The following is a 25,883-nucleotide window of genomic DNA, read 5'->3' on the forward strand; positions in this document are numbered from 1 at the left end:
AATTCTTTTTATAAGACTCTCTTAGCTCACTGTCCCGCGCGAAACTTGGCTGAATCGAGAGAACACTGCTTGATTAACGTCAACAATCTGAATTAATTACTGAATTAAATATGGTTAACCCTGTAGCAATTTTTCAATTTACTTAAAGCCCAGTATTATGGCAAATAATCCATTCCCAAAAATCTTTTACCCGAATCCAGAGAGAAATTCAATCTTGCAATTCTGATAAATACTAAGTCAAAATTTGATTCTCTTCTTAGTACATTTAGTTTAACATCTTAGGCTGGAAACATAGTGGAACGGCGAGCAAAGCGGCGCTGATAGCGAAGAGCGAAGCGGCAAAAACAAAAACTAGAAATAGATAGAGTTGCTCTATCTTCGCTTTGCTCGCCACTATGCGCGGTCCCATATGTTTACTTGTGTTTGATTTCGCCGCTTCGCTCTTCGCTATCAGCGCCGCTTTGCTCGCCGCTCCACTATGTTTCCAGCCTTAACTAGTTAGTAAATTTAATTTTTGTAACAAAATACGTTATCCTTGTACATCCCAGTTGTGCTAAAGTATTCAATGGCTCATCTAAATAAAACATTTAGGTACAACTTAATGTAAACATTGTTAAGTAGGTTTGTATAAGGTTTGTTTGGAAGTTAATTAAAAATAAGCGCAACTTTGCGGTTTTTTTTCGCCCTCCTTAGACTAAGGACTTGTTATAAAACATTTTCTTAACCTGTACATCACTTGCAAAGTATTACATCTAAGTAGTATATATAAATATTGAATCCTCAAGAAAGTAATAGCAGAAAAAGTGTCCTCCATTCCTTTAATTAAAGGAGTTAGCCTCTCCTGGACGGTCACTAATTTTATGTAAATACAAGCCCGTCATTTTATGGGCCAACTAAGTTTAGATTATTTAGTTAAGATAACAAGCCGCCCTTCTAAACTTAGTTTAAATTAGCCACCCCTGACTCCACTAGCCACAGCCACCTAATCAATTTCAACCACAATTTCAGTTCACTTACATAACTTTTTGGGTATATCATTTTTGTTTATTCAATATACCATTTATTAACTGGTGGAAAAGATTTTAGTCAACTATTTTTAAACAGCTATTTCTCCATCTTATTAGCATTTTGGGTTTATTCAGACTCAGATGATCGTTCTTGTCTTTCGGCATAAACGGTTTTAAGCTTCTACTGATCTTGCTGAAGAACTCAAATTCTTGAAAGTTGACATTTTCATGAAAATTAATTTTCTACAATTCGTACAATACTTTATGTAAAACAGATAAAATTGCAACAACGAATTTTATAAGAAAAATGAAAACACATTTGCTCACATGTTTCACTCCTTAAAGAAATGTTTTATATCAATCTCATCTCTTGTTTACGAATGCAGAAAGCCTCTGAGGCAGCTTTCCTGCCACCATAAGGCTGTTCTTGAAAGGGTCAAGCTCAGTATCAGTTATAAACAAGCTGCTGTTCAGCAGGCAAAGAATGGAACAGCAACTACTAAACTTATATTTTAAAAGTTTTACCTGCGAAATTTAATTTTTTATAAAAAAAGGTTTTGAAGAAAAGTAAACCTTTATTAATGCCCAACAAAATAATAAACGATTCTACAGCTGAGTTCCAAGCATAGAAGAAAATCAGATAACCTGTAAGGATTATAACAATAATCACTTTTCTTTGAAAACAATATTTTGGATAATTTACTTTATGTGATTTCTGTAAAATGTTTGGTTAAGATTAAAATTCCTCACTTTAAATTTAGTCGTACATAGGCCCTACTTCAAGTCACCAATTGAACTGAACTGTGTACTACAATACATTCCCTTTGCAGTAATTTTCTTCCTTATATTCAGCACGTGTTACAGATTAAGTATAAGTTCCGAGTATTGTGAATAAGGGCTTCGTTATTCCAAGACAAACTTTACTAAATTCACCCTGTAAAGAAGCCTTAAAATTACACTTGTGAAGCAGTTCACTAAAGAGGATTTTATTTTCTTGAAGGGCAGTATTATGAACTTTATGACTCATTATTACCATTCGTAAGCCGTAGTTTTAATGTATAAAATTAGGAACTAAGTTGAAGATTGTTCTGTTTGCTAGCAGTTAGGCTAACTGAGTGTGGAGTGGAGAGGACTTAACTGTTATTGCTAATAATAATCATGTTAATACCACTTTACCCCCACTCTTCCACAACAATTTCCCCTCCATTCTCTTATTCACGTTATCTCTTTTTATTCTTAATTCACGTTATTATCTTGCTTCTTCACTACCGACAATTTTCCATCCTTCCCTTTTAAGCCACTTATTAAAAAGTCGGGTTCTCACCTTTTACAAACTTTAAAAACATTTTAACCAAAATGTACCCTTGTATTAAGATAGTTAAAATGTTAAAGGAAATACAATGAAGTTAAAGTGCTTTCAGTCTTTTAACCAATTAACCCTTTTTACACCAGTAGGGCGGTCTTTATACGAGGGGAATAAGTAGAAAGTGAACTTAGAATGGAAGTTCAGCAAGTTGGGCTACTACATGCAAGTTTCATTTAGTTTACTGAAATTGACCTATATAGTAGCCTGTTCCTTTGCACTGAACTTACAATGTTACTCTAAGACTTAGCCCTTTCACACCCCCCTTGTACCCCCTATTATTATGGTGTAGGGCTGCGCGCGAGTAACTGTATCATTGCAAGGGTTTGCAACGTTAAGGCCGCTATTAGTACTTGTTTAAATAGAACATTTCTAACATTGTACCACAGAATATCACTCCCTTTGTACACATGAAACTCGTACCTTGTTTTATAATCAAAGTAACTTATCTTGGTTTATCCGCAGAGGACATGCCATTATGCTTAATTATCTTCTATGCTTTCCTAATTTAGTTTCAAAATTCTGGAAATTTTCTGCCTGATACAAATTACAAAATTTCGAAAAAGAATGAATATTCCGTGACAACTTTTGCCACGTAGATGAGCAACGGTATTTCTATTTCTAAAAATATCACTAATCTTTTTGTTTTTGTAAATCTTCGAAATTGATGGCAAAAAAATCATAAATAAGAAAAGTAGAAGATTAAGATTGATTATATCCACATTGAAGCAAAAAAAAAAAAAACAGATTTTTGAAATAGATGCTTTAGAAAAATATATCCATTTGTTATATACAATTTCATCCTGCCTATTATTTCTATTATTTGAGGTTTAAATCTTTGTAGATTAATTGCTGATATTTTTCTTAAAATTGACTTCTATTTTATTCTGGAAAAGATTTTAATTTAAACTTTGTTCAACTCCTTTAATATTTCCTTATAAATTGAAATGTGAAGAAAACAATGATTTCTTTTTTAAATAAATAAACTCAAGTATCATTTATTTTATTATTATTATTATTATGCAAATTTTGTTTCATAAATGAATATATCCAAAGAACTATTTACAGTGACAAAAGTAAAGAACGCTGACCTAAAAATAAAAATAAAAAAAAGCAATAAGAAAGGACAAACTTATTAAAATAAAAATGGTATACATTTTAATAATTTTCTCTTTACTGAGACATTTTCTCAAACTAACTTTTTCATACAAACTTTATTATCTATTTACACACACACACACACACCCATATATATATATATATATCCAGCAACAAGAAAAAGCGAAGCAGGGATATTGAGCCACCATCGTTATGCAGATTAAAATATACTGCCTGTTTGTTATCTCAACGAAATAACAAGATATAATTCACATCTGCTAATACATTCGTTTCATTGTTGTAACGAATCCTATTTCTTGTCTGATGACGAATCGAGAATGAGAAAATTTCTTTTCATTATTATGCCAGCAACATCAGAGAGAAGTTGCTGGTGTCTACTCCTCTGTAAAGATTAATGAGTAGAATTTAATCAAGATTAAAATCTTTTCTCAGTTTTAATTTATTAATACTTTTCAAGATTTCAAAAGAAATGTTGAAATAGTTACTTCTACTGCTTGGAGAAAGAAGAAGGTTTTGCTATGAGAGCCAAATGTAAGAAATGGAAATTCACAAAAGATTACATTATAGTAATGTACATGTTTTCAGATTACATGTATGTATGTATCTGTATAAGAAGTTTGAGGTTATCTTTTTCAGTGTTATACATAGTATATGTTGTTTTCTTCTGTGTATTATATATTCCGCATACTTCTATTTACATTTCAGCTCATGTGGCGTGAGAAACTTTAAATAAACTTGTGAGGTAAATAAGTTAATTAACGTTTTTAAACTGTATAGACCTAAATACGTGATAATTAATTAATGTAGTAATGGATTTAAATAAAACGAATTTCTTTTTGAATAGTTTTTGGTGTTATAGTATTCATTCAGCCGAAGGAATGTAGAAATTAATTAGGTAACAGCTAGCCTAGCGTTCTGTGAGTAATTTAGAGCCCAATATAAGTTAAAACCAGAAATTCGTTTCTGCACACACCATAAAAGGGTTTTTTTCTTTGTGTCTCCATGGATTATGTCCTTAATCTGGTCAACAAACTCACCTCCTTTTCTTTTGCTCTTTATCTTGGTAAACAAGAGAAGATAGATGCCAGCTCTTTTACTGTACTGAGTTTTGTCGAAGTCAGTTCTCTCTTCTGACTTAAGTTTTGTTGACAGAACTGTAATTATATCATCCCTCTCTTGAAGAAATTTACGAAGTAATCGTCGTTGATTTACGAGTAATCGTTGTTAGAAGCTAGCCCTCAGTTCCGTTAACTTCCTCTTTTTTTTTAGCCTACGACATGTTTATCTTGCTAGCAGTGTTAAGTAGATTCATATCTACCATGATTCAACTAGGGGAGAAAACCAGTAACGCTTTAACCGCATTAATTAATTCTAGAAGCTTTGCTTATATGTACAGCAAAGGATTACCGCTAGATGTCTTCGTGTTTTCTGGATAGTAATTAATCTCTATTAATAGAGATTTTAAATTAAGGTGAAATTTTCTGAAATAGGTTTGTGCAACTTGTGTTTAGAAAAGAAGTTTTTAGGTTGGTGTCTTTAGTTTTTATTTATGACATAGAAACCTGCAATAAGTAGAGCTAAGAATTTTGGCTGTACTTTACACTTACATGGTCCAGATGGGTTTTAAAGGAACAAAAGTACTTTTAAACTATAACACAGACAGAATTTTAAATTAAAAATTAATTTTAAAATTACCTATTAAAAAGAAAAATCCTACCTTTACAAGAGACCAGATGCGATAACACCAAGTCCGTCACAGCTATGTATTGATTCCAGCCAACTTCAGAGAATGTCCAGAGAAAAGGATGAAAAGAACAAAAATTACAACCATGCCTGTCATACACTTTTATTGTATCAAAGGATGTTAGCATATTGGTGTTTTTACTAACGGTTTGAGTAGATGGTACATTTCTTAACATCAACACAAACTTTACAACATCAGGAAACTTGAATCACAAAGATTCACCAGTCTGGAACCACAGATGTAAAAAAAAAACGTTTTTTTTTATTCGTGCATATAGATTACAGATGACATAGGCATGTATTTTATTGATTCAATATTCATGTTTGCCTCTTTTTTTTATTTTTTATAGCATCTCTACTAGAATTTATGTCGGCCATAAATGCAGCCACGATGTGTTTACTTGGTCTCCTTCTACTCTTGGACAATGTATCGATTTCTGTATCTATATTGTTGCTCAAAAACACCCATAGACAGAGATACCAACAACATACTTGTTTAAAAGAAATCTATTTCAGATGTCCAAACACAACTATCCAGCAGAAATGTTTCCTTTATAAAGAATGATTAAAAATTAGTTTACAAAATTAAAAGAGTATCGTGAAGGTTTTTGAAGGTATTGAAAAAACCCTACACTCGACCTTCTCCGACAGTAAAGACGAGGGTCGTTTGAAAAGTCCGTGCAAAGTCAGAGAGATAGCACCACTGGCGCGTATCGAGGTAATGTTTAGTTAGTAGCATCTCTTGGAAGAACACACACCAAGTTTCAGCCAGATCGGTCTATTTCTTTGTGTTTGGCATTCGTTTGAATCGAGGAAGTCGAGTGATTTTCAAAAAATGGACGAAAAAGAATTTCGTGTGTTGATTAAACACTACTTTATGAAAGGCAAAACGCCTCAGGAGACTAAAGAGAAGCTTGATAAACATTATGGTGACTCTGCACCTTCGATTAGAACAGTTTATAAGTGGTTTCAAAATTTTGTAAGTGGTTTCGAGATGCCCACAGCATCTCGAATGAACGGGTACATAATATTTTGCATCAACATTTGGACATGACAAAGCTATCCGCAAGATGGGTGCCGCGATTGCTCACGCTTGACCAAAAACGAAATCGTGTGAAGTGTTGCAAGGACGGTTTGCAGCTGTTCCAGAAGAATCCGCAGGACATTAAGCGTCGTTTCGTCACTGTGGATGAAACATGGATACATCACTACACTCCTGAGACCAAAGAACAATCTAAACAATGGGTTACCAAGGGGGAATCTGCGCCAAAAAAGGCGAAGACCGTTCCTTCGGCCGGAAAGATTATGGCGACTGTCTTTTGGGATTCGCGAGGAATAATCCTCATCGACTATCTGGAAAAGGGTAATACTATTACAGGTGCATATTATTCATCGTTATTGGACCGTTTGAAAACCGAGCTGCAAGAAAAACGCCCACGATTGGCCCACAAAAAAGTCCTTTTCCATCACGACAACGCACCAGCTCACACCTCAGCAGTTGTGGTCGCAAAATTAATGGAAATAGGGTTCCAACTCGTTTCACATCCTCCCTATTCTCCAGACTTGGCTCCCTCGGACTACTATTTGTTCCCCAATATGAAGAAATGGCTGGCGGGAAAAAGATTTTATTCAAACGAGGAGGTGATTGCAGAAACGAATGGCTATTTTTCAGACGGACAAATCCTATTATTCGGAAGGGATCAACAAACTAGAGCAGCGTTGGACGAAGTGTATAAGCCTAAAAGGAGACTATGTTGAAAAATAAAAAAGGTTTACCTCAAAAACTTAAGTAGTTTTTATTTTTGCACGAACTTTTCAAACGACCCTCGTAGTACCTAATTCCAGTAAAAATAATTAGTTTAACTTGAACAATAATAGGTGACGTTTTTCAACGTTACGCTTTTTCGTGCAGTTTTTGATGATCAACCCTGATACAAACTGTCTTAATGGACAATTTTAATATCATACCTTTAATTGAAATCAGTACTTATTGATTAAATTAGTAATAAAAATAAATTTTTGTTTTTTGTTTTTTTTTTTGCGTTTATTTATGCTACAATCAGCGCGAAAGCGCTATAAGTAACAGTGATAACAGTGTAACAAATGATGAATGATAACCGAGTGGAGAAGTTACCCAGTGGTAGCATTCCCAAATATTAGATGGTTAGTCACTCTCTTCACTGGAGAGATCACGAGGCCACTGCCTCTCTTAAGGCGTCTTGTCGGGTTATAAGGAAGCGTTCTAGAAGAAAATTTACTGTAAGCAATGAAAAAGTTTTGAAATTTGAACGAATTACAAAATCCACAAAATTTATCTTTCTATATCTCAATAACCATTATTACTGAAACATTGATATTCATACTAATTATAGAGCTTACTTTTCTCTACAATTCGGTACAGAATTCGTTCAAATCAGAATAATACAAAGAGAGATATTGATGATTGAAATTTGAACAAATTACAAAACCTACAAATTTAAAACTTCTATATCTCTACAACTATTAACACTAAAACATTGATATTATTGCCAGTTATAGACCTTACTTTTCTCTCCAAAGAGGAGCTACGTTGTTTACAAAAAAGGTAACAAGATCAAGAACATTTTTTGAAAATGCCTTATCTGCTCATTTTTGGCAACTTTTTTCTTAACATTTGATCTACGCATTGGCAAAAAAATGACTCTTATTAAAGAAAATTTGGGACTTTTATCTTTTATGGAGAAAGAGAAAAAAAAATTTAGTGTTTTTTTTTCAACGTTATTCTTTTTCGTGCAGTTTTTGTCGATCAACTCCTACCGGATAGTTTTAATTACTTCTTTTATATACAGATTATATTGGTTAAAATATTTGTTGAAATACTTTTAAATACTATACCTCTATAATAAAAGTTGTTCGAATAAACTCACATCAAAGTAAAGATGTGATAAGAGATACCTAAAGTACAAGTGTACCAAGAAAACAGAGAAAAGTAACTTTCTAAGATAGAAACATTAAAGAATTCTTTCTTTTGAATTTGTTTTTGGAAGAAATTAAAAAAACAAATATTTGCACGACTATAAACATTCCATTAAAGATAGAAAGAATACAAATATTTCAGAAAAACAGCAACATTAAGAAAAAGAATTAGCGAATAAAGTATTTTAAAGATAGAATGAAGACTAAAAGAATGGACTGTTGGGTGGGCAAATCACTGTTCTGGGAAGGAAAGTAAATATTTGTACCTAATGCGGTGGCCCTTCACAGCACCCTTCGAACCACAAGCAGAGATTATTCCTCAAGTGGTTGCCACATAGCTGGGGCACTATGTCCACTCTTACTGGTTAATAAAAGAAAGAATAACTGAGAGTGGAATTAGTCCACTGTGGGCTAATTTAAACCTTTATAAAAATTAGATACTTTGAACAGCGTAAACAGAGAGTTATAAATTTATTATTTAAACAGTTACTTTATTTGTTATTATCCTTGTTGCAAGAGCATTTGCATCTGTTGTAATAAATTTCAAGTTATTTTAAAGTTATTAACATTCTCTTACTACTATTCTTTAAATTCTAATTCTGAATCTCTGCATTTTTCTCTTTCAGAAGTGGATGTTGCATACTTAAAGGAACAGCACACTGTGCTTGTAACAGTTTAGAAGAGGGCATTAAAACAATATCTTGATTTTACATATTCTTGCTGTGTACTACTATTGGGATGATGTAATTATGAAAGTCAGAGAAAGCGCAATTGAACAGTACTTCACCTGAGAACTCTCAAACAGTCTTAGACTGTTTTCAAGATTTACTGATTAGCAAGATTGAAGATTTTTAATATTACCTTCGAAAACTTACTGTAGTTCCCAAGGAGTCTATGCTGTGGTGATATTTGCCACTACAACTTTCACTACCAACTTAAGTCTTAAGCTTCGCTCTCAAAACGAATGCTTCCAATGAAAACTCGTAAATAAAAAAAAATCAGCACAATCACAACATTTTTTATAACAGTAGTTAGTGTAGACCTAAATAAGCAGGTTTGGAAAAGTAACCTCCATTGGCAGCTATTTGAACGCCCACTCGCGGGCCTTCTTGTAAATATTATTTTCCCCTCACGATTTTCCACTCCACAGCACAAATCATGTGCAGTGGATGAGACTGCCCAATATCTATTTAAAGGAAAATAAAAATTACTTAAAATTAAATTATTTAAGTTAAATTTAGCACCTAATAAAAAAACAATAAAACCAGAGAAATGATAACATCACGATCATAATAATGTATATAAATGAGAAATATTAGAAATGAACATTTCCATTAGGAGATAACTGTTGCGTGACTAAACTAAATTTACCCTTTTGTTAATTTCATCCACGTTCAATACTCTATTTAAATAATAACAGTGCGTTACATTTTAAATGTATATTAGTACACTATTAGTCTATTTAGCTATGATAGTTTCATTATTATTATTATTATTATTATTTAGGGTGGCTTTCAATAAAATTTTACATATTAATTTCAACTCGATTTTATCATTCTTTCTCTCTTGAAACCAAACTGTGCGAAGAATGTGATAAAATGTGCAGAAACAGAAACGAGTATATACAATTTTTTATGTTTAGTTTTCATCATGAGTACAGGATTTAAAGTTTCAAGTCTACGTTATTGTTAGCACGTTTACCATTGATGTTAAATATTTGATATCCGAACCGAGCACTTGCCTCCACCAAGAACTTTCTCCAGCCTTCCCTGTTCTGTGCCTTCGTCCGCCAATATCAGATATTCCAGCTCTTATGCAATCATGGTCCACCTGGGGTGCGTTCCACTTGGCGACCACAACGACCACGACCACGACCGCGATTTTGGCCGTTCCACTTGCTTGTGAGCGTTGCGATCGAAAACCCAAGTGGAACGGACTGTGGGCGTTTTAACCGTTCATGTAAACATTGCATATGGCGGCCTCGAAAATAAGTTAGAAGCTTGAAGAGGTTATTTTTTCATTTAAACCCCATTTATAAGCAGTTATAATAAACTTTATTAATTATTGGTAAAGTTGACTTATATTAAAAGAATATATATAATTCAATTTTTTATATTACATTTTAGTGGAGTATTTATAAAATTTACGTTTAAATAAAATTAAAATGTCTTTTGTGGCAACAGTTGGATATTTATTAATAATGCTTTAGAAAGTTCTTTATCTAGTTCCGATTAGAGTGGAATGTAATTTTACAAAATCGCAATGATAAAAAGCGAAAACTTAGGCCACGTATTATTAGCTATCAGAGTAATTGATCTTTATTCAAATGAAGAATTTAAAAGTTATTTCAGGTAAATGATTTTGTGTTATTCAGTGATTTAGTGTGTAAAGGGATAAGTAATTATTTATTTATTTATTTTTTGGAGACTTTCGAGAAACACATTCTATTATTTACATGAAATAATACTTTCATTTACATGAGATAATTTTTTCGGTCGCCATATTTTGTTTTAAAAATTGCGCCAACTCTGAACGCCTACTTCGACCCAGCTCTATAGATGGGGCGTTGTGGTCGTTGTGTGGGCGAAAATAATGACGTCATTAGTGACGTTTTCGCCACGACCACAACGACCGCGGTCGCCAAGTGGAACGCCTGAAAGTATGTTTTGGTCGTTGTGGTCGCTTAGTGGAACGCACCCCTGGTCTATCCATTTGCTTCTCGGCCTTTGTTTATGACGGGTAACCAACAGGCTTAAACAGCATGTCCTTTTTTAATCCTGCATCCTAATTAAGTGGACAGACCATCCTTATTTATTTATTTTGACCAAATCTCCCACCGGTATTTCTTTAAATATTCGCAGAGTTCCTTATTATGTCGGATTCTCCCAGTGTCTTCTTTCTTGTTCAGCCCAAAATCTTTTTCTACAATTTCCTTTCATATATACATAATTTCTTTTCATCATTTTTTACTGATCACCCAGCATTCGGATCAGAATGTTTAACCAGCGTTTTATACAGCTCAACTTTGTTTTTTTATCCATTAGTTTTCGTTAAAATATGTATAGTTTTGGAAATGTTAAACGTTCAAATGTGCAAACCTAAAGTGGATAATCTTCTCTGCATAAATGAACAGAAAGAAATAATTTAAAAGTAAATTGTTTGATTATTTCTATTCTATCTTCTGTTGAATGAACTCGGCCAAAAGGGCGACGAACTTTCTTGGTGTATGAGAGCGCCCAACGAAATAGATAACTTAGATTAAGGACAGCAAAACTAGAGTGGTTACACAATGGACAAAGAATACTTAAGTTGGTCGTTGAACTCAGTTACAAATAGTACTGTTTAAATCCTGTCCCAATTTTAGCATCTCTTTGATATTTTCATGAAATTCAATATGTTCGCCATATTTGCATATTATTTTACTCAATATTTAACGATATTAAATATCAAACAAAGTCTATATTCTTCGCTTTCATTTTCTGTAATAATGACAGTTATTTTAAAGTCGCGAATATCAGCAAAATAGTAGGTTACTTAAAACACCCAAATTAGCTGAGTTTTCACAATGTAATTTAACCCACTTTTATTAAAGCTTAAGATGTTTTGTAATTTGCCTTATTTATTCCTTTTATGTTTCATTATTACTATATTTGTAAATAATTAAAGAGTATTTTTTATATCTAATAAATGTTGAAGATGTAAAGCCAATAAATTATGCTATAAGTATATAATAATTTTTGTTTACTTTAAACATTCGACCCAACACTACGGCTGCCCTGAATACAAATAATCTGATATAAAAACAATCACTCATCATTCTCTTACAACAATTTTTTCCAGTTTAATGTGAAAATATTCCGGTAATTTTCAGTCGACTCAGAATTTATGAATTATGGTATGTGCTTAGCTTAACTCAAATTGTAAGATCATATTTGAGTCATTGGATCTTACCACTATCGTCTAATGATGAAAAACTGCAGTCTTGTTTTCATTAAAAATAATAGTCATCTAAAAATTTCCGGATGAATTATGAAAGCTTCAGTATTGAATGAAATATACTTGCCTTGCTGCAATCAATAAAATCTAAAACCAAACATTCTATCCATGACAACGTGATTGCTACAGCTGCGATCTTATCCTAGAATGGTTAATTAAAGCATGTTTCACATATTAAACAAACTTTATATTGAAACGCTGTATGAGGTAATAAACTTGACGGTTTCATTTCACTACTAAATCTCTTCAACTATTTTCCGCCATGTTGCAAACGAATAACCCTAATAATAGACATTACAGAGTTTCCAAAGAATTTATTACTTCCACAATTCTAGACGAAGTTGTCAAATTTCATTTACAACTTAAAAAAACAAATGAAAATAAATTAAGGCGATTGTGGAGCCTATCTCTTTAACTGGCATATCTGTATAGAGAAGACTGTTTATTAACTATATCACAACTTAACGTTTACATAAAACATCAATTGTAAATTCTGCAGGGAGATCAGTCTGACAATTATCCAACAATTCTTCTTACCTGCTCTCCAAGAAAAAGATCTCTGGATAACGTGTCGTTTCAACAAGATAGGGGCCACAGCCCACACCTCCCCAGGGTTTCTATGGTTGTTTTCGAGAGTAGCCTTCCTCGAAAGACTGATCTCCCTGCGAGGGGACGTAAACTGGCCTGAGCGTTCGCCTGATTTAGCTCCTCCTGATTACTTTCTGTGGGGTTATCACAAGTCTCAAGTTTACAAGGATCGTTCTAACACCCTGGAAGACCTACGGAACAACATCTGGGCCGAAAGTGACAAAATCCCGGTCGATATGCTTGAAAGAGTGATTCAAAACTTCCAAATTCGACTGAATCAGTGTAATGACAATGGAAGGGGCAACATTTAACAGACATTGTGTTTAAAACTGAGTAAATTCAAAATTCCACAGTTGTGAAGCAGTTAATGTGAAAGTTTACAAAATAAGGCCGTATAATATTGACAAAAATAAATAAATAAATAAAAATTATAAATAAAAAGGGAAAGCAAATAAATGAAATCTCCAGAGTAGAGCGTAGAATGCCAAATATTTTTTTCCCCTTGCCTATGGTCCCTTTTAAATCGAACATTTCCTAACCCTTAGGAAAAGATCAACTTACAGCCCTCTCTAAAGTAATAACTTGTCCTTGCTTGGAAGAAGAGGAACATTCCCGTGTTGGATGAAGTTTCCAAAAGGATTCATGATAATAAGATAAAACAAGCCTGTAGACAGAAATAAATAAAACAATCCATAATCGACCCAATTTAAGTTTCGACATTCTACAATCAATAAAATATCATAAAATTAGAGTAATAATTAGTAATTACTCTGTACAAAACACAATCAAACTAAAGATCTATACTTTTACTACTTTCTGGTACTGCTAGTTTTAAAGCTAAAGCTATAACTGCGTTATTAATAATATTTAAAAGCCAGCGCTTGAATTGAGCAATGTCACGTTCACTTCAATCGATGCTTGAATGAATTGTTTCAAGTCCTAAATAGATATTCTAGTCATTCGATTAATCTAAGGACTCCATAAAGTATTCATAAAAAAATTCTAGAACCTCTCATTGTTTACGTAGAAAAATATTTGCTTACATTGAAAATGTTTATAGAGGGAGCTCACTTTATCCTGCGTGCAGGATATAGGGGCAGGAGAATTTATTGGCCCGTTATAGGTTCTACCAGAAATTTCTTTGGTCTGGAATCCAAGGGCTACGAGGAGATCATTCTTCAAGTCCTGGTCTAGCGAATTTGAGGCCTGTTGCTGGTTTAACCATAATGGTCAATGCAAGTGAACGAGTTGAGGAACCTAGCCAAAAGTTACCATAGAACTTGTTAATTATGGCTGCGTAAATTTACTAATCAAATTCGCAAATCGTGAGAGTGAATAGAGCATATGGCTAGCGCATGAATTGTTTATATTGCATATACTATTCTTCTATGCCATCCCGAAGTCGGTACAAAGACGTCAGCTGTCGGGTTATATCTTATATCCTTTATGTATAATGATTCTTCCTTCATGACTTTTTCAAATATATTGCGTACATACTTCCTATTGGCACTGTACTAATAATACCAAGTTTTAAATACTTCCTGAACAGGACGCCTGAGAGGCTTTTTTGTGGGTCTACTTGGGGAAGAATAGCATTCAGAGCTTCAAAGAGACATTTGCCATCAGCTTCGCCCACCTTTCGCTCGATAGCCAATCCCTTAAGTCAAGGTCTCTTATCAGATGCGTCTAACATGTTTTCACCATGTCATCTGGAAATCGGTACAAAGGCGACAACTGCCGAGTTATATCCGATTTCCTTAATGCATGATAATAATACTTCCTTATAGAAAGCCTCAAAACGGGTTTCACTTTAAGGCGATTCAGTGGAATCCATTTTGCTTACACTAACTATTAGTTGTTTGCCATCGTGACAAAATACGAGTAGTAGCAGACAGAACCTCTCAATGCGTTATTTTCAAGATGGGTAAAAGCTAGCTTTATTATTGTCATGCATCCATTTTAAATGCCATTATCTGTAAAACGACTTGAGAAACAAGATCTGGATTACAGTAGCTAATTACCACATGAACAGCGCAATATATATTTTTCAATTTGGTTCAAACTTTTTATGGATGTGGTGAGACATACCATTCAACTCTCAAACCACTGGTTAGCGCTGGTACATGTTGCAATATATCCGTACAGGTCGTAGTGTGATTGTGGCCCGTTTGGCCGACTACCTTTTTTATTCTATTCTATTTATAGAGGTTTAAGCGGTATTGAGCGATGTTACACTCGTTTTAACTGATACACGAATGTAATGTTCACAAAGTATTTTACAGACTACACACATACTGAGCACAATTAGTAAAAACCACATTTTTTGTACTCAAAAAGAGTCCTCAAAGCCTGTATATCCAGCCAGTGGAAACACAATTTAAAAAATTTGCATGAATGCACATAAGAAATGTAATAGAAATTAATTTTATATAAAAAAAACAAGTGAATATGTTCCAGATTACTATACATGTAAATAAAATATTAAATTTCATTTTTTAACTTGAGGGAATTAAATATTTATGTAAAATAGAGACAACTGTGGTGCTTCTGCCCATGTAATCTTTAAATCATTAACCTGGATATAATTCTTTTCCGCTTGAGGATTAAGAATTTCTCTTTTTATAATTATTATTTTATATTTTACATTTTCTCAATTCTATCTCTCTGGACCCCACAGAAGAAATATTTTATATTTTTTTTCATTATCCAGGAAAATTAAGACCTCTAATTAGTAAACATTTATTTTTCATAACTTTTATTCAATTAATTTTAATTGAACACATTATTCTTTAAGTAATATACATATTATTGTGTGGTTTAAAAGGTACATTGTTTCATTTAATGGATTCCACAAAATGGTAAGCGGCACTTGCTGGTTCTTTAACTTCCACTTCCTTGGGATGGGAAGGCGTCAGTTTATTGTAAGTCATACAATCAATCCTTTCAAACGGAGAAGTACGCATTATCATAGACCTCAGCCATTTCCAAATATCTCTGATACAGTTCTGCCAAGTTTTCTACAGAACTGTTTCCAAGGATATTTCTTGCAATGAAATTGTTCATCGTAGGAATTTATTTCAAATGTATATACAGTTTTTTTTTGTTTTAAAATTCTTCTGATATCTTCAGCAATCGAATTGGAATTTGTGATTTTATTTTTAATAACTGTAGGTAGCTAGATCTGACTTCTTACAAAGCCAGATCAGTTGCTAAAAACCTTTTGGTAAACATTTATCCGGTTGTTTAAAAAATCTGCATTGTGGAGTAATTCCTCAAACGAAATGAAAGTGAATGTAATTTTATAAACACAAAAATAAAAGCAAACATATTCAAGAATATACTTGTATTAAAAAAAATTTGACTTTTTTTTTTAGCTTAGCTTTGTGTAATTTAAATATTTATGTAAAATACAGGCAGCAATGTGCTCGAGGCCTTCCTAATTCCTAAATCATTAACCTAAGTATGATTCGTTTTTCGCTTAAGGCTTAGGAAATATCCTTTATATTTTTATATTTTCTCTGCTCTAAATTTTCTGAGCCCGCAGAAGAAGAATTCTCTTTTGTGAACATTCAGTAAAAAAGGAAAAATTACTTTACATTGAACAATTATTTTTACTCTTTCTTTTTTATCAACTTTGTTTGTCAGAGTTGTACAGAATTGAATAAATTTTCAAAGAGAAAAAGCTCCAGAAAATATTGTGTAAAACATTAGTTTTGACAGTTTAAATTGACAAAATTTCTGATGGTATTAATTTTTATTGAAAATACAGTTATCCTTAAGTAATTATTACTATAAAATACTTTTATTAAAAAAATTAAAAAATAAATTTTTTTTTTTTTTTTTTTTTCCACTTTATTTTTATATTTACAACTGCAACAATTGTTGCACCAAGTAAATCTGATCTTATTGGTTCAGTTCTCTTGAAAAGTCATGGTTGGAGCAATCACCCACTGGCGAAACTCCTTCACAATGATTTAATCACAACAGATCTCTAGGCCATTTTCGCTTCAGTCGACGAGGAGGATTGTCTGGAAGGTTTAGAGAGGAGAGTTGTTGGACAAGAGGATTAGGATGGAGAGCTAGGAGGCTGTGAAATTTACGGTAGCGAGACTTTATTAGGTCAGTGACGAAAGGGATGTGAAGGTCGGTGTGTATTGTAAGGTTAGAAATGTAGTAAGGAGCATTCAGGATTTTCCGTAGGATTTTTGACTGTAGTGTCTGCAGGCGTTTGGAGTTAGAAGGTTTGGTTGAGCCCCACACTTCAGCTCCGTATGTCCATATGGGTCTTAACAGTGTTTTGTAAATTGTCAGTTTGTGGTTCAAATCGAGTTTGGATCTGCGGTCAAGTAGTCTAGTAAGTAGCTTGTAGCGTCTGTTCACGTCTTGTCGTTTCAGTCGAGTATGTGGGTTCCAGGTGAGTCTCTTGTCAATGTACAGTCCTAAGTATCGTACTACGTCAGCTGGAGGAATCGTTACACCGTTCAGTAGAACTGGTGGACTTGCAGATTTTCGTAATGTAAAAGTAATGTGCACTGATTTTTGTTCATTAATTTTTATTTTCCATTTTCGGAACCAGGTTTCAAGAAGATTTAAATGGATTTGACTGTTCTGACTGGCTTGTATCGGATCGGAGTGGGAAGAAAGTATGGCAGTATCGTCAGCGAATGTTGAAACTATTGTATTTTGAGATAGAGGTAAGTCAGCAGTGTATATTAGAAAAAGAAAAGGGCCTAGAACGCTTCCTTGAGGGACTCCAGCTTTTATGGGTATAAAGGATGAGAGGGCCTGCCCTTGACGAACGCGGCAGTAGCGATCGGTTAAATAAGATTTTAAGATCAAGTAGTAGGTGAAAGGAAGATGATTTTTAAGTTTGTGCAGTAAGCCCGAGTGCCAGACTCGATCAAAGGCCTGAGCCACATCGAGAAAGACACCCGAACAGTACTGTTTACGCTCCAAGGAAGAGGATATGGTATCTACCACACGGTGCAGCTGTTGAGTTGTTGAATGAAATGCGCGGAAACCAAATTGATGTTCAGGCAGCAATTCCTCTATTATAGGGATTAGACGCCTTAGCAGAAGCTTCTCCAGTATTTTCCCTAAAACAGGTAAAAGGCTTATTGGACGATAGGAGCTAGGTTGCTGTGAAGGTTTATTGAGTTTCAGTATCATTTTCATTATGGAGTATTTCCAGAGCATTGGAAAGTAAGTCGTTCGTAAAACTGCGTTGTAGATGTAAGTTAGAAAGAGAATACCACTTTTTGGTAAGTTGCGTAAAATGTTACTAGTTATGAGATCATAGCCAGGAGATTTTTTAGTCGGTAGTTGCTTAATAATGTACTTTACGTCTGAGGGATTAAAGGCTTTAGGAGGTAAGGTGAGTTGTAGGGGTGAGTCTAAGTCCTCTTCAATGTTGAGTTCGTGCAGCTGATCGTTCATGTCTGGATGTGGAATAAATACATTAGATAGGTGAGTGGCAAAGAGATTAGCTTTGTCTTGGTCTGTTTTCGCCCAGGTGGAGTTGTCATGCTGTAGAGGAGGAGAACAGTCTTTGTATGCCAGAATTTTGCGAGTACAGAACCAAAGAGATTTGTCTGATGTTGTTAAGGATGATGTGTATTGACTGTAAATGTCTGACTTTAGTTTGTACAGTTCCCGTTTGAGAAGTCTCGTTAGTTGATTTAGTCGTCTATGTTCGGATGGATATCGGGTCCGTTGCCATCTTGCTCTAGCTTTCCTTTTCTCTGTCAGTAAAGTCCTTAAGTTTAGAGGCAGTAATATGTTCTGGGGGGCTTTTCTTGGTTTTGGAGGAGAGGTAGCTGTCCAGGCTGCTTGTTGAATAGTTTTAGTAAGTTGGTCGACTGCTACGTCTATGTCTTCTGCAGTTTTTAAGGCCGTGAGTAAATCTATTTTCTTGTCAACGATATTCCTGAAGAGGTCCCAGTTTGTTGGTCCAGTGATAAGTGAAGGAAAACTAGAATTGAAGGTGGGTTGAGAATTTAAAGCCAGTAAAACGGGAGAGTGGTCAGAGGATAGGTCAAATGTAGTAGAAATGTCACAAGAGGAAGAAAGTACTCTAGATGAAATGAAAATGTCTAAAATGTCTGGTGATTTCCGTGGAGATGTAGGCCAATACGTGGAATTAGAAGGTGAAATTACGGAATAGGAAGAGGTTGATAGTGAGTTTAGAAGAGTCCGTCCACGTGGGTTTGTGACACGACATCCCCACTGCTGATGTTTTGCATTGTAGTCCCCGCCCGCTAGAAAGTGAGAACCAAGAGATTGGAAAAAGGAAAGGAAGTCATTTTGAGAAATGGTTTTGTTGGGAGGACAGTATACTGCTGCTATTGTGATTTGGAGAGGTAAGATATTTAAAGAAATGGAGGTAGACATCAAAGAGTCAGTGGGAGAGCTAGGATTCACGTAATGTGATAGAGATCGACGAATGAGAATCGCTGTTCCACCTTGAGGTCGGTCTGCAGGATGGTCTGTTCGGTAGATTATGTAGTCCTTAATGTAAAAGTAAGTCGTACTCGTAAAGTGTGTTTCTGTAATGAGTGCTATGTCTATTCGTTTATTGTGCAGTAAAAGGTCCAGTTCGTCTTTGTGGGCGCTCAAACCATTGGCATTCCAGAGAAGAAAGAGGAGAGACTGTTGTTTTGATGGAGTGTTCATGACATCTTGGGCAGAATTTGGGTGACTACTGTAGTAAGGAGAGTTATCAGTGGGCTGATCATTGTTTTAAAGTCACTGAGGAAAGTGGTTAGAAGTGAGGTGATGTCAGTCGCTGCTGGTGGAGGAGGTACAAAGTGAGAAGTCGAAGGTTTATGGCTTTCTGCTGTGGCTTGAGCGTAGGTTTTGGACGAGTGAGCTAATGGGGAAGGAGTTGAAATTTGTTGAGAAGGAGGCTCAGTAATTGGAGGAAAATCGCTTGGCCTGGATGTTGGTGATGGCTGATTTCTTCTGTTTGTGACAGGCGATCCTCTTCTGAGTCGTTGCAGTTCCTTGTGGGTGTTGCATCCGAGGTAGCTTGCAGGATGATTTGCTTGGCAGTTGGCGCACTTTGCTGGTTCCTCTCGGGGTTTAACACATTCAGTGGACCAATGTGGTCCTGCACACTTCACACACCTTGGGAAGTGGTTGCAATAGGATTTGGTATGTCCAAATTCTTGGCATCTCTTGCATTGAGGGATTAGTCGTTTTTTAAATGGTTCTTCCACCTTGATTCTGGTGTAAAGGAGACTGTGAAGTGAGAAGATCTCTTCATTATTGGGACCTTGATGTAAGTCCACAAAGAACAAAGGTAGAGGAATCTTGGTAGTAGTACTTATGACATTTGTTACATTTTTGACTGAGAAACCTAATTTCTCCAGTTCCTCCTTAATAATAGTGACGGGTGTGGTATGGTGGAGATGGCGGAGAACCACTCTGAAAGGCTTGTCCTCTTTTAATTGGTACGTATGGTAGTCTGCTTTTTGTGTCATTAGGTATTTAACGATTGTTCGGTACCCTTCAACAGTGCAGGCGGTTACCATGGTGTCGCTAGCTCGTGCTTTACAAGAGAAGTTATTATCTCCGACTAAGCTGGTGAGTACTCTACACATTCCCACGTAGTTGGTTATATTTTTAATAAATATTGGAGGCGGTTTTGATGTTTTCTCTTTTTCCTGTTCAATGATATTATTTTCTTCGTCGATATTGATAGCTAATGGTGCAAACGGGTTTGCAGTAATGAAGCAGGGTGACTGTTGTACACCATTGCTTGTTGAGACAGGATGATCATGTACTGGCGCTGAAGCAGCATCAACTGATGAAGGCAAAGTTGGTTTATTGGATGGTTCGTGTATTTTTGTTGATTTAACTTTGCGGCTCTTCTTCTTTTTATTTGGAGAGCTGGCATTGAGAGCTGTCCTTTTATGAGTGACCTGGGAGGATGCAATTGAAGAGGCGTCATCACTCATGTGAGAGTGACCGTCTTGAAAAAAATAAATTAATAATAAAAAAAAGAAGTGGAAGAAAAATGTACATAACCTTGAAGAAAAAGGCATGACAACTGTCAGTTTACTTCCAACTAGGATTCCTTTTGTATAAGTGAAACAATAGTCAATAGATACACAAGAGACAGGGAAAAAAGTACTGAATATTCAAATATATGGAAATATACAAATAAAATATATAACATTAACAAATATGAAGAATATAAATAAATTATAAGTACCGTCTAGAATATATTGAATTACAGAAATATGTATATAAAAAAATTATAAGAATATTATTTAGTTACATATTATAACTATTTAGCTTGTTTTCCCCGAATGATAATTATTATTTTATAAAGATAATCCCAGAAAAATAGAAGCACATATTTGGGATTCTAAACAAAGATAATTCATGCAAAAATCATTGTTATACAACACAACTATGAACTATTTTTTGAATAAAAATTCATCGTATACACTTTTTTATACATAGATGTTTGCTAGAATGGGTTTATTCAATTTTATATATTTATTTTATTTTTGTAAACTTGAATAGAATGACAAATAAGTAAACTCCGATAAAGTTTAGCATATGAATTTTAACAATATGTTGCCACTGTTTTTTGGTCAGACATTACCTATTCTTTTCAAGTGTATTTTTACATGCAGTTTGATTCAACGAAGTTGATTGTAAGAGCTGAGTAATTAAGTGATGAAATGGGTCACCTATTAATATCTGTTCGTCTATTTTGAGAATAATGAACTCAAAGACTTTTGTAAAACTTAATACAACTCACTATAATCGATCAAAATTATGATACTGTTTAGGATAAGCAAAGAGAAAAGTTACAGTGTAGCAATTGCCTACTTGCTAGTTGAGGATAGTGGCATAAAACTTGCAAACAGTTTGTTGCAACACTAAAATTTCATTTGTTGAAACATAGTAAGTTGAGAAATTACTTGTTTCATGAAGTATAGAGAACTTGAAGGACTGCATTATGGTGATAACTCTTCTTGAAAATCACCTTGATTCTACGGGGGATGATTTTTAGTCGGTGCTGTTAGCTGCAGATCATAGTTTTTTTCCTTAATTTTAGAAGCAGCTTGGCAATTTGTCGATTTTTTTTTTTTACATAGAACTGGGAATCCCGTTTTGATTACCGCAACACCGGTGATTGTTTTGTAACTACAGCAAACTTGCTCAAGGAAATAACTGCTCTCTAGGCGTTGGTAATGTTCGGACATAATAGGGACATCCATCTCAGCTGCACTGCTTCAGACCAAGGATTTACAGTGTATAATGAAATGCACTATACACTCAACATTCAATGCATACTGGAACATCTAAAATAAAGAATCAATCTCCATCCTACCATTTCAATTCATTAGATGTAGTAATTTATTAGTGCTCAGGACTCGACTTAGAGAACTTGAATAAAACAGGATGTATCCCGTAATCACCCAACAACCCATCTCTAATATTTTCACCATCAGTTCAGGTTTTTTTGTTATACAATTAAACATATTAATTATAACATTGCAAATAACTATTTCAAAAAGAGAAGCTGTGAATCCAAGGTAATAGACTCTCAAATTGATTAGCATAAAAAGATTGTATTCAGGTCAATGTTGCTTTAATAGAAATTCGCTCTTCAAGGAACAGGTCATACTGAAGCGGGTAGAACAAATTCTAATAAGCAGAAAAACGAAACACTGAAATCACAACGGTAACATCAAGCAGGATGAACAGATTCTAGAAACCATCAAACATAACACAGCTAATATTCTAGTTACATCATCTGATTGACCAATTTTTGTATTTAATATTTGATTTTAATTTAATAAATTTATTTCTAAGTTAAGAACAATTTATTATTATATCATTAATAGATGTACATAAGTTGAAAAAAATAAATCTCAAATAGTGATAGCAAGCTTTATTAATAATTGGTCTATCTCTTTGCAAATACGCGTGGATACACAAAATATACAATATATCAAGCACGATCCACACACTTGGTGTATTATACTAACTAGATACGATGTATATTGAATTTACCAAATCCTGTTCTCGTCTATATTTCATCTTCTATTAGTACATCTCTTGTTAGTCGCCAAGTAGACCTTTCCTTCAACTCGGATGGTTTAGTAGTTACGATTTGTTAGTAATTTGTTAAATCAAATATTCAATATTTTACTTTTGTTTTTAACGTTTTTAAGTTAAGTTATCTCAAAATATTCAAACATTGTTCGCCCTTTTTTTAACTATGTAATTAATTTGTCTCCAGAGTAGTTTACTTGCCCTTGACGAGCTCTACCCGTAATGGAAATCCTTCAAGTATACTGGTGATCGTAAGATTTACTTCTTTTTTCGAGTGAATATCGTAATACTGTTCTTCGCTTCAGAGAGCGTTAGACCCTTTTTATAGCACCATTCATAGAAGTTAGGCATAGAACTATTTATTGTGTTTAAAAGCTACCTTTCGCAATATTCTGTTATTACAATAGACGACTGTTATTAAGTCGTCAGCAGATTGAGAGTTTACATCTGGTTCTAAATTCTCTCCGATATCTGCTGTGTTAAATAATATCGAGCTTAGAACGGGCTCCTTACGGCATATCCTATTTTTATGACAGAAACAAAAACAAACAAAAAATTGAAAGGTTACATTCGATCGCTTCTAAATCTATGATTAGTGTTCATCGGGCAACTTGTCTGATTAATGTAGTCTGAAACAGTATATTTTAGCAAGAGAGGAATGCACAAATTGATGCTTTTTTTAGGTGCTCTTATTTTTTGAGGGGTAACATGGTATTCTTCACTTCTACCAAGAACTTGGCATCCCTTGAAAGTATCTTTACCTAAAATAGCTAACAAAGCTTACAATAAACTTCCAAATTCTCACTGTTAACAGCGGGAGAGATTTTACGAGAACAATTCTTGAATCTTAAGCCCCGTCGTGCGCATTTTCGCATTTAATTCTACATTATGCAGAAATCTAACTTTTACAAACCTCTCTTAGGGTTGTTCTACACTCAAAAGGTTAATTTTCGGCGAAATATAATTTCTAAAACATGATACTTTTCGCAGTAGCTCCTCCTCACGAACTTCTCTCATAATTCTGTATTTCCGATCGAATTAGTGAATGCATTTTTTATTTTCTTTTTTTGCAGGAATGTAATCTTTTGGTTGAAAAGGTCTAATAGAAGTAGCTCAACTGAAATGATATGTTAACAAAGGAAAACATGTGCCATCTAAACCGGTGTAGAAATCTGGATGGGATAGGGTAAAGCTCTTATACTTTGTCCTATCTTGCCGGCGCTATACTTTCGACTGTACATTATACGCCAGACGGCGGTGGCGGTGGTTGTGTCCACTCAAACATATGAGGAATTAAAACTCGGTGCACATTCTTCAACTGAGACGGCTCCACTGTCTCTCCCATCATGAGTTATACATACACCACACCCTAAAGACTGGATTTTGTTCCTTAATGTATTGCAACTCACCTGAAGAGTCACCCCCCAACCAAATATAAAAATTTGATGTGAACCCACGACGTATATTTGTTAATTATCATAATTCTTTTATCGCTTTTTTTAAATTTAAGGGGCGTCAATTTACGGTGGGAAAGCTGTGCACAAAGATATATTAGAAGGCAATGCTTGGAATGGAAAAATTTGGGTCCGGTAAAGAAAAAAGGGTGTAAAAAGTTAGGAGAAATGAAAAGCTCGGCGCCCAGTATGAAGGGACCTGATTTGGCCTCAGGGGTGAAAAAAAAAGTGATAAAGGATTGGGGCAACCTGGAGGGTTAGGGCTTGAAAAAGAGTCCCCAGTAAGCAAGCATTATGGGAAGTGAAGAGGCAGGCAAAGATTACGGTAACAATACCATCTGCTGCGACAAACCTATTGCCCTTTTATCCGAGAATTACGCTTCAATTTAAGAACATTACAAGATTCAATGAGCCAGTTAACAATCCTTTATTATGACACAATTTTAGGATTTGACTACTTTAGTTTTAATAAGTTAGTTAATTAGAAAGTTTCATAACATGAAATTTTAAGTTAACTATACTGGATGAGCTCTTTCTTCAGAAGTTTAACTTTTAATCCAATTAGCAAGTCCGCAGTCTTATCAGAAACTTCGGCACATTAACTTCGAACAAATACTCCTTCTTAAAATTAAAAAAAAAAATCTTGTTCGAACAATCACATGTCTTTCTATTAGTTTCGAGCTACTAAGGTTTTTTTTTATTTCTTTCAAATTTAAACATCAAAAACTTGTAATTAATGTCACCTATGGACTGATTTGCGCTTGATTTGATTTTTTAAAGTGAAATGTAATAGTTGAAATATAATGTAATGAAATGTAAAAGAGGCTTCATTTATGTGCCCCTCAAAAATGTAGTATATGATTCGTATATGAATCTCTTTCATATACGAGAAATACGCGTAGTTCCATTTTATATACAGGGTGATCATTTTAAGACAGCTCAAATGCATTTCATGCTTAAACGGTTGATCTGAGCAAAAAATGGTAGAGGTAAAATTTGTTGCCTGTCACCTCTAGTTTCAGAATATGTGACTTGATTTTAGATTCCTGCCCGCATACGCGGCTGTCACGCGACCAAAAGTGAGGGTTCGCAGTTGACCCCCATTTTCATATACACAGTTTTAAAGAGTATAAAAAGTTATGAAAGAATATGTGGCGGAGGTTTCCAATTTTTTTGGTAATTAAACGCAACTCTCCCAAAATAACCAAATAATTATTAAACCTTCTTGTTTGTAACAGATGTAAAATTAATTTTTAGCCATTTTGTGTATGCTCGAGAACATCTAAAGCTCTTAACATTTTATTTTTCTTACAAAAATCACTCGGAAAACGACTTATTTCACGATATTAAGAAAAATACTGGCTTTACTGCCTTGGCAATATTTTTAGTAGAAAGGGGATGAAAAAATACATAAAAATGCCCTATCGCGTGCTCTTCTTTCTCTTTGATAACAAGTTAAAAAATTGAAAAATGATTAATAAATACCAGATTTTGAAATGGCCTAGCACCTTTAATTTTGAAGATATAGAATTGCGGTTTCCAGTTTCTTTCATAACTTTTTATACTCTTTAAAACTGTTAT

At 34.3% G+C, this 25,883-nt stretch overlaps 1 protein-coding gene across 3 annotated transcripts in view; it reads right to left on the bottom strand.

Moving 5' to 3' along the window:
* Positions 1-25,883, bottom strand: part of LOC141460118 (voltage-dependent calcium channel gamma-5 subunit-like) — a 434,126-nt gene that overhangs the window by 248,944 nt on the left and 159,299 nt on the right. Inside the window, exon 3 of one of the 3 annotated variants that reach the window (XM_074139806.1) lies at positions 5,207-5,269. The exons of 1 other annotated variant lie outside the window; for it this stretch is intronic. In XM_074139806.1, the coding sequence (XP_073995907.1) occupies positions 5,207-5,269 (63 nt within the window). Of the gene's footprint in view, positions 1-5,206; positions 5,997-25,883 lie in introns of those variants that run through there. One more of the 3 variants, XM_074139808.1, reaches the window with a different exon arrangement.

This window comes from Rhodnius prolixus, unplaced genomic scaffold, assembly GCF_049639745.1.
Source record: "Rhodnius prolixus isolate KJV_2025 unplaced genomic scaffold, Rpr scaffold_6, whole genome shotgun sequence".
In the NCBI taxonomy this organism is placed as follows: Eukaryota; Metazoa; Arthropoda; class Insecta; order Hemiptera; family Reduviidae; genus Rhodnius; species Rhodnius prolixus.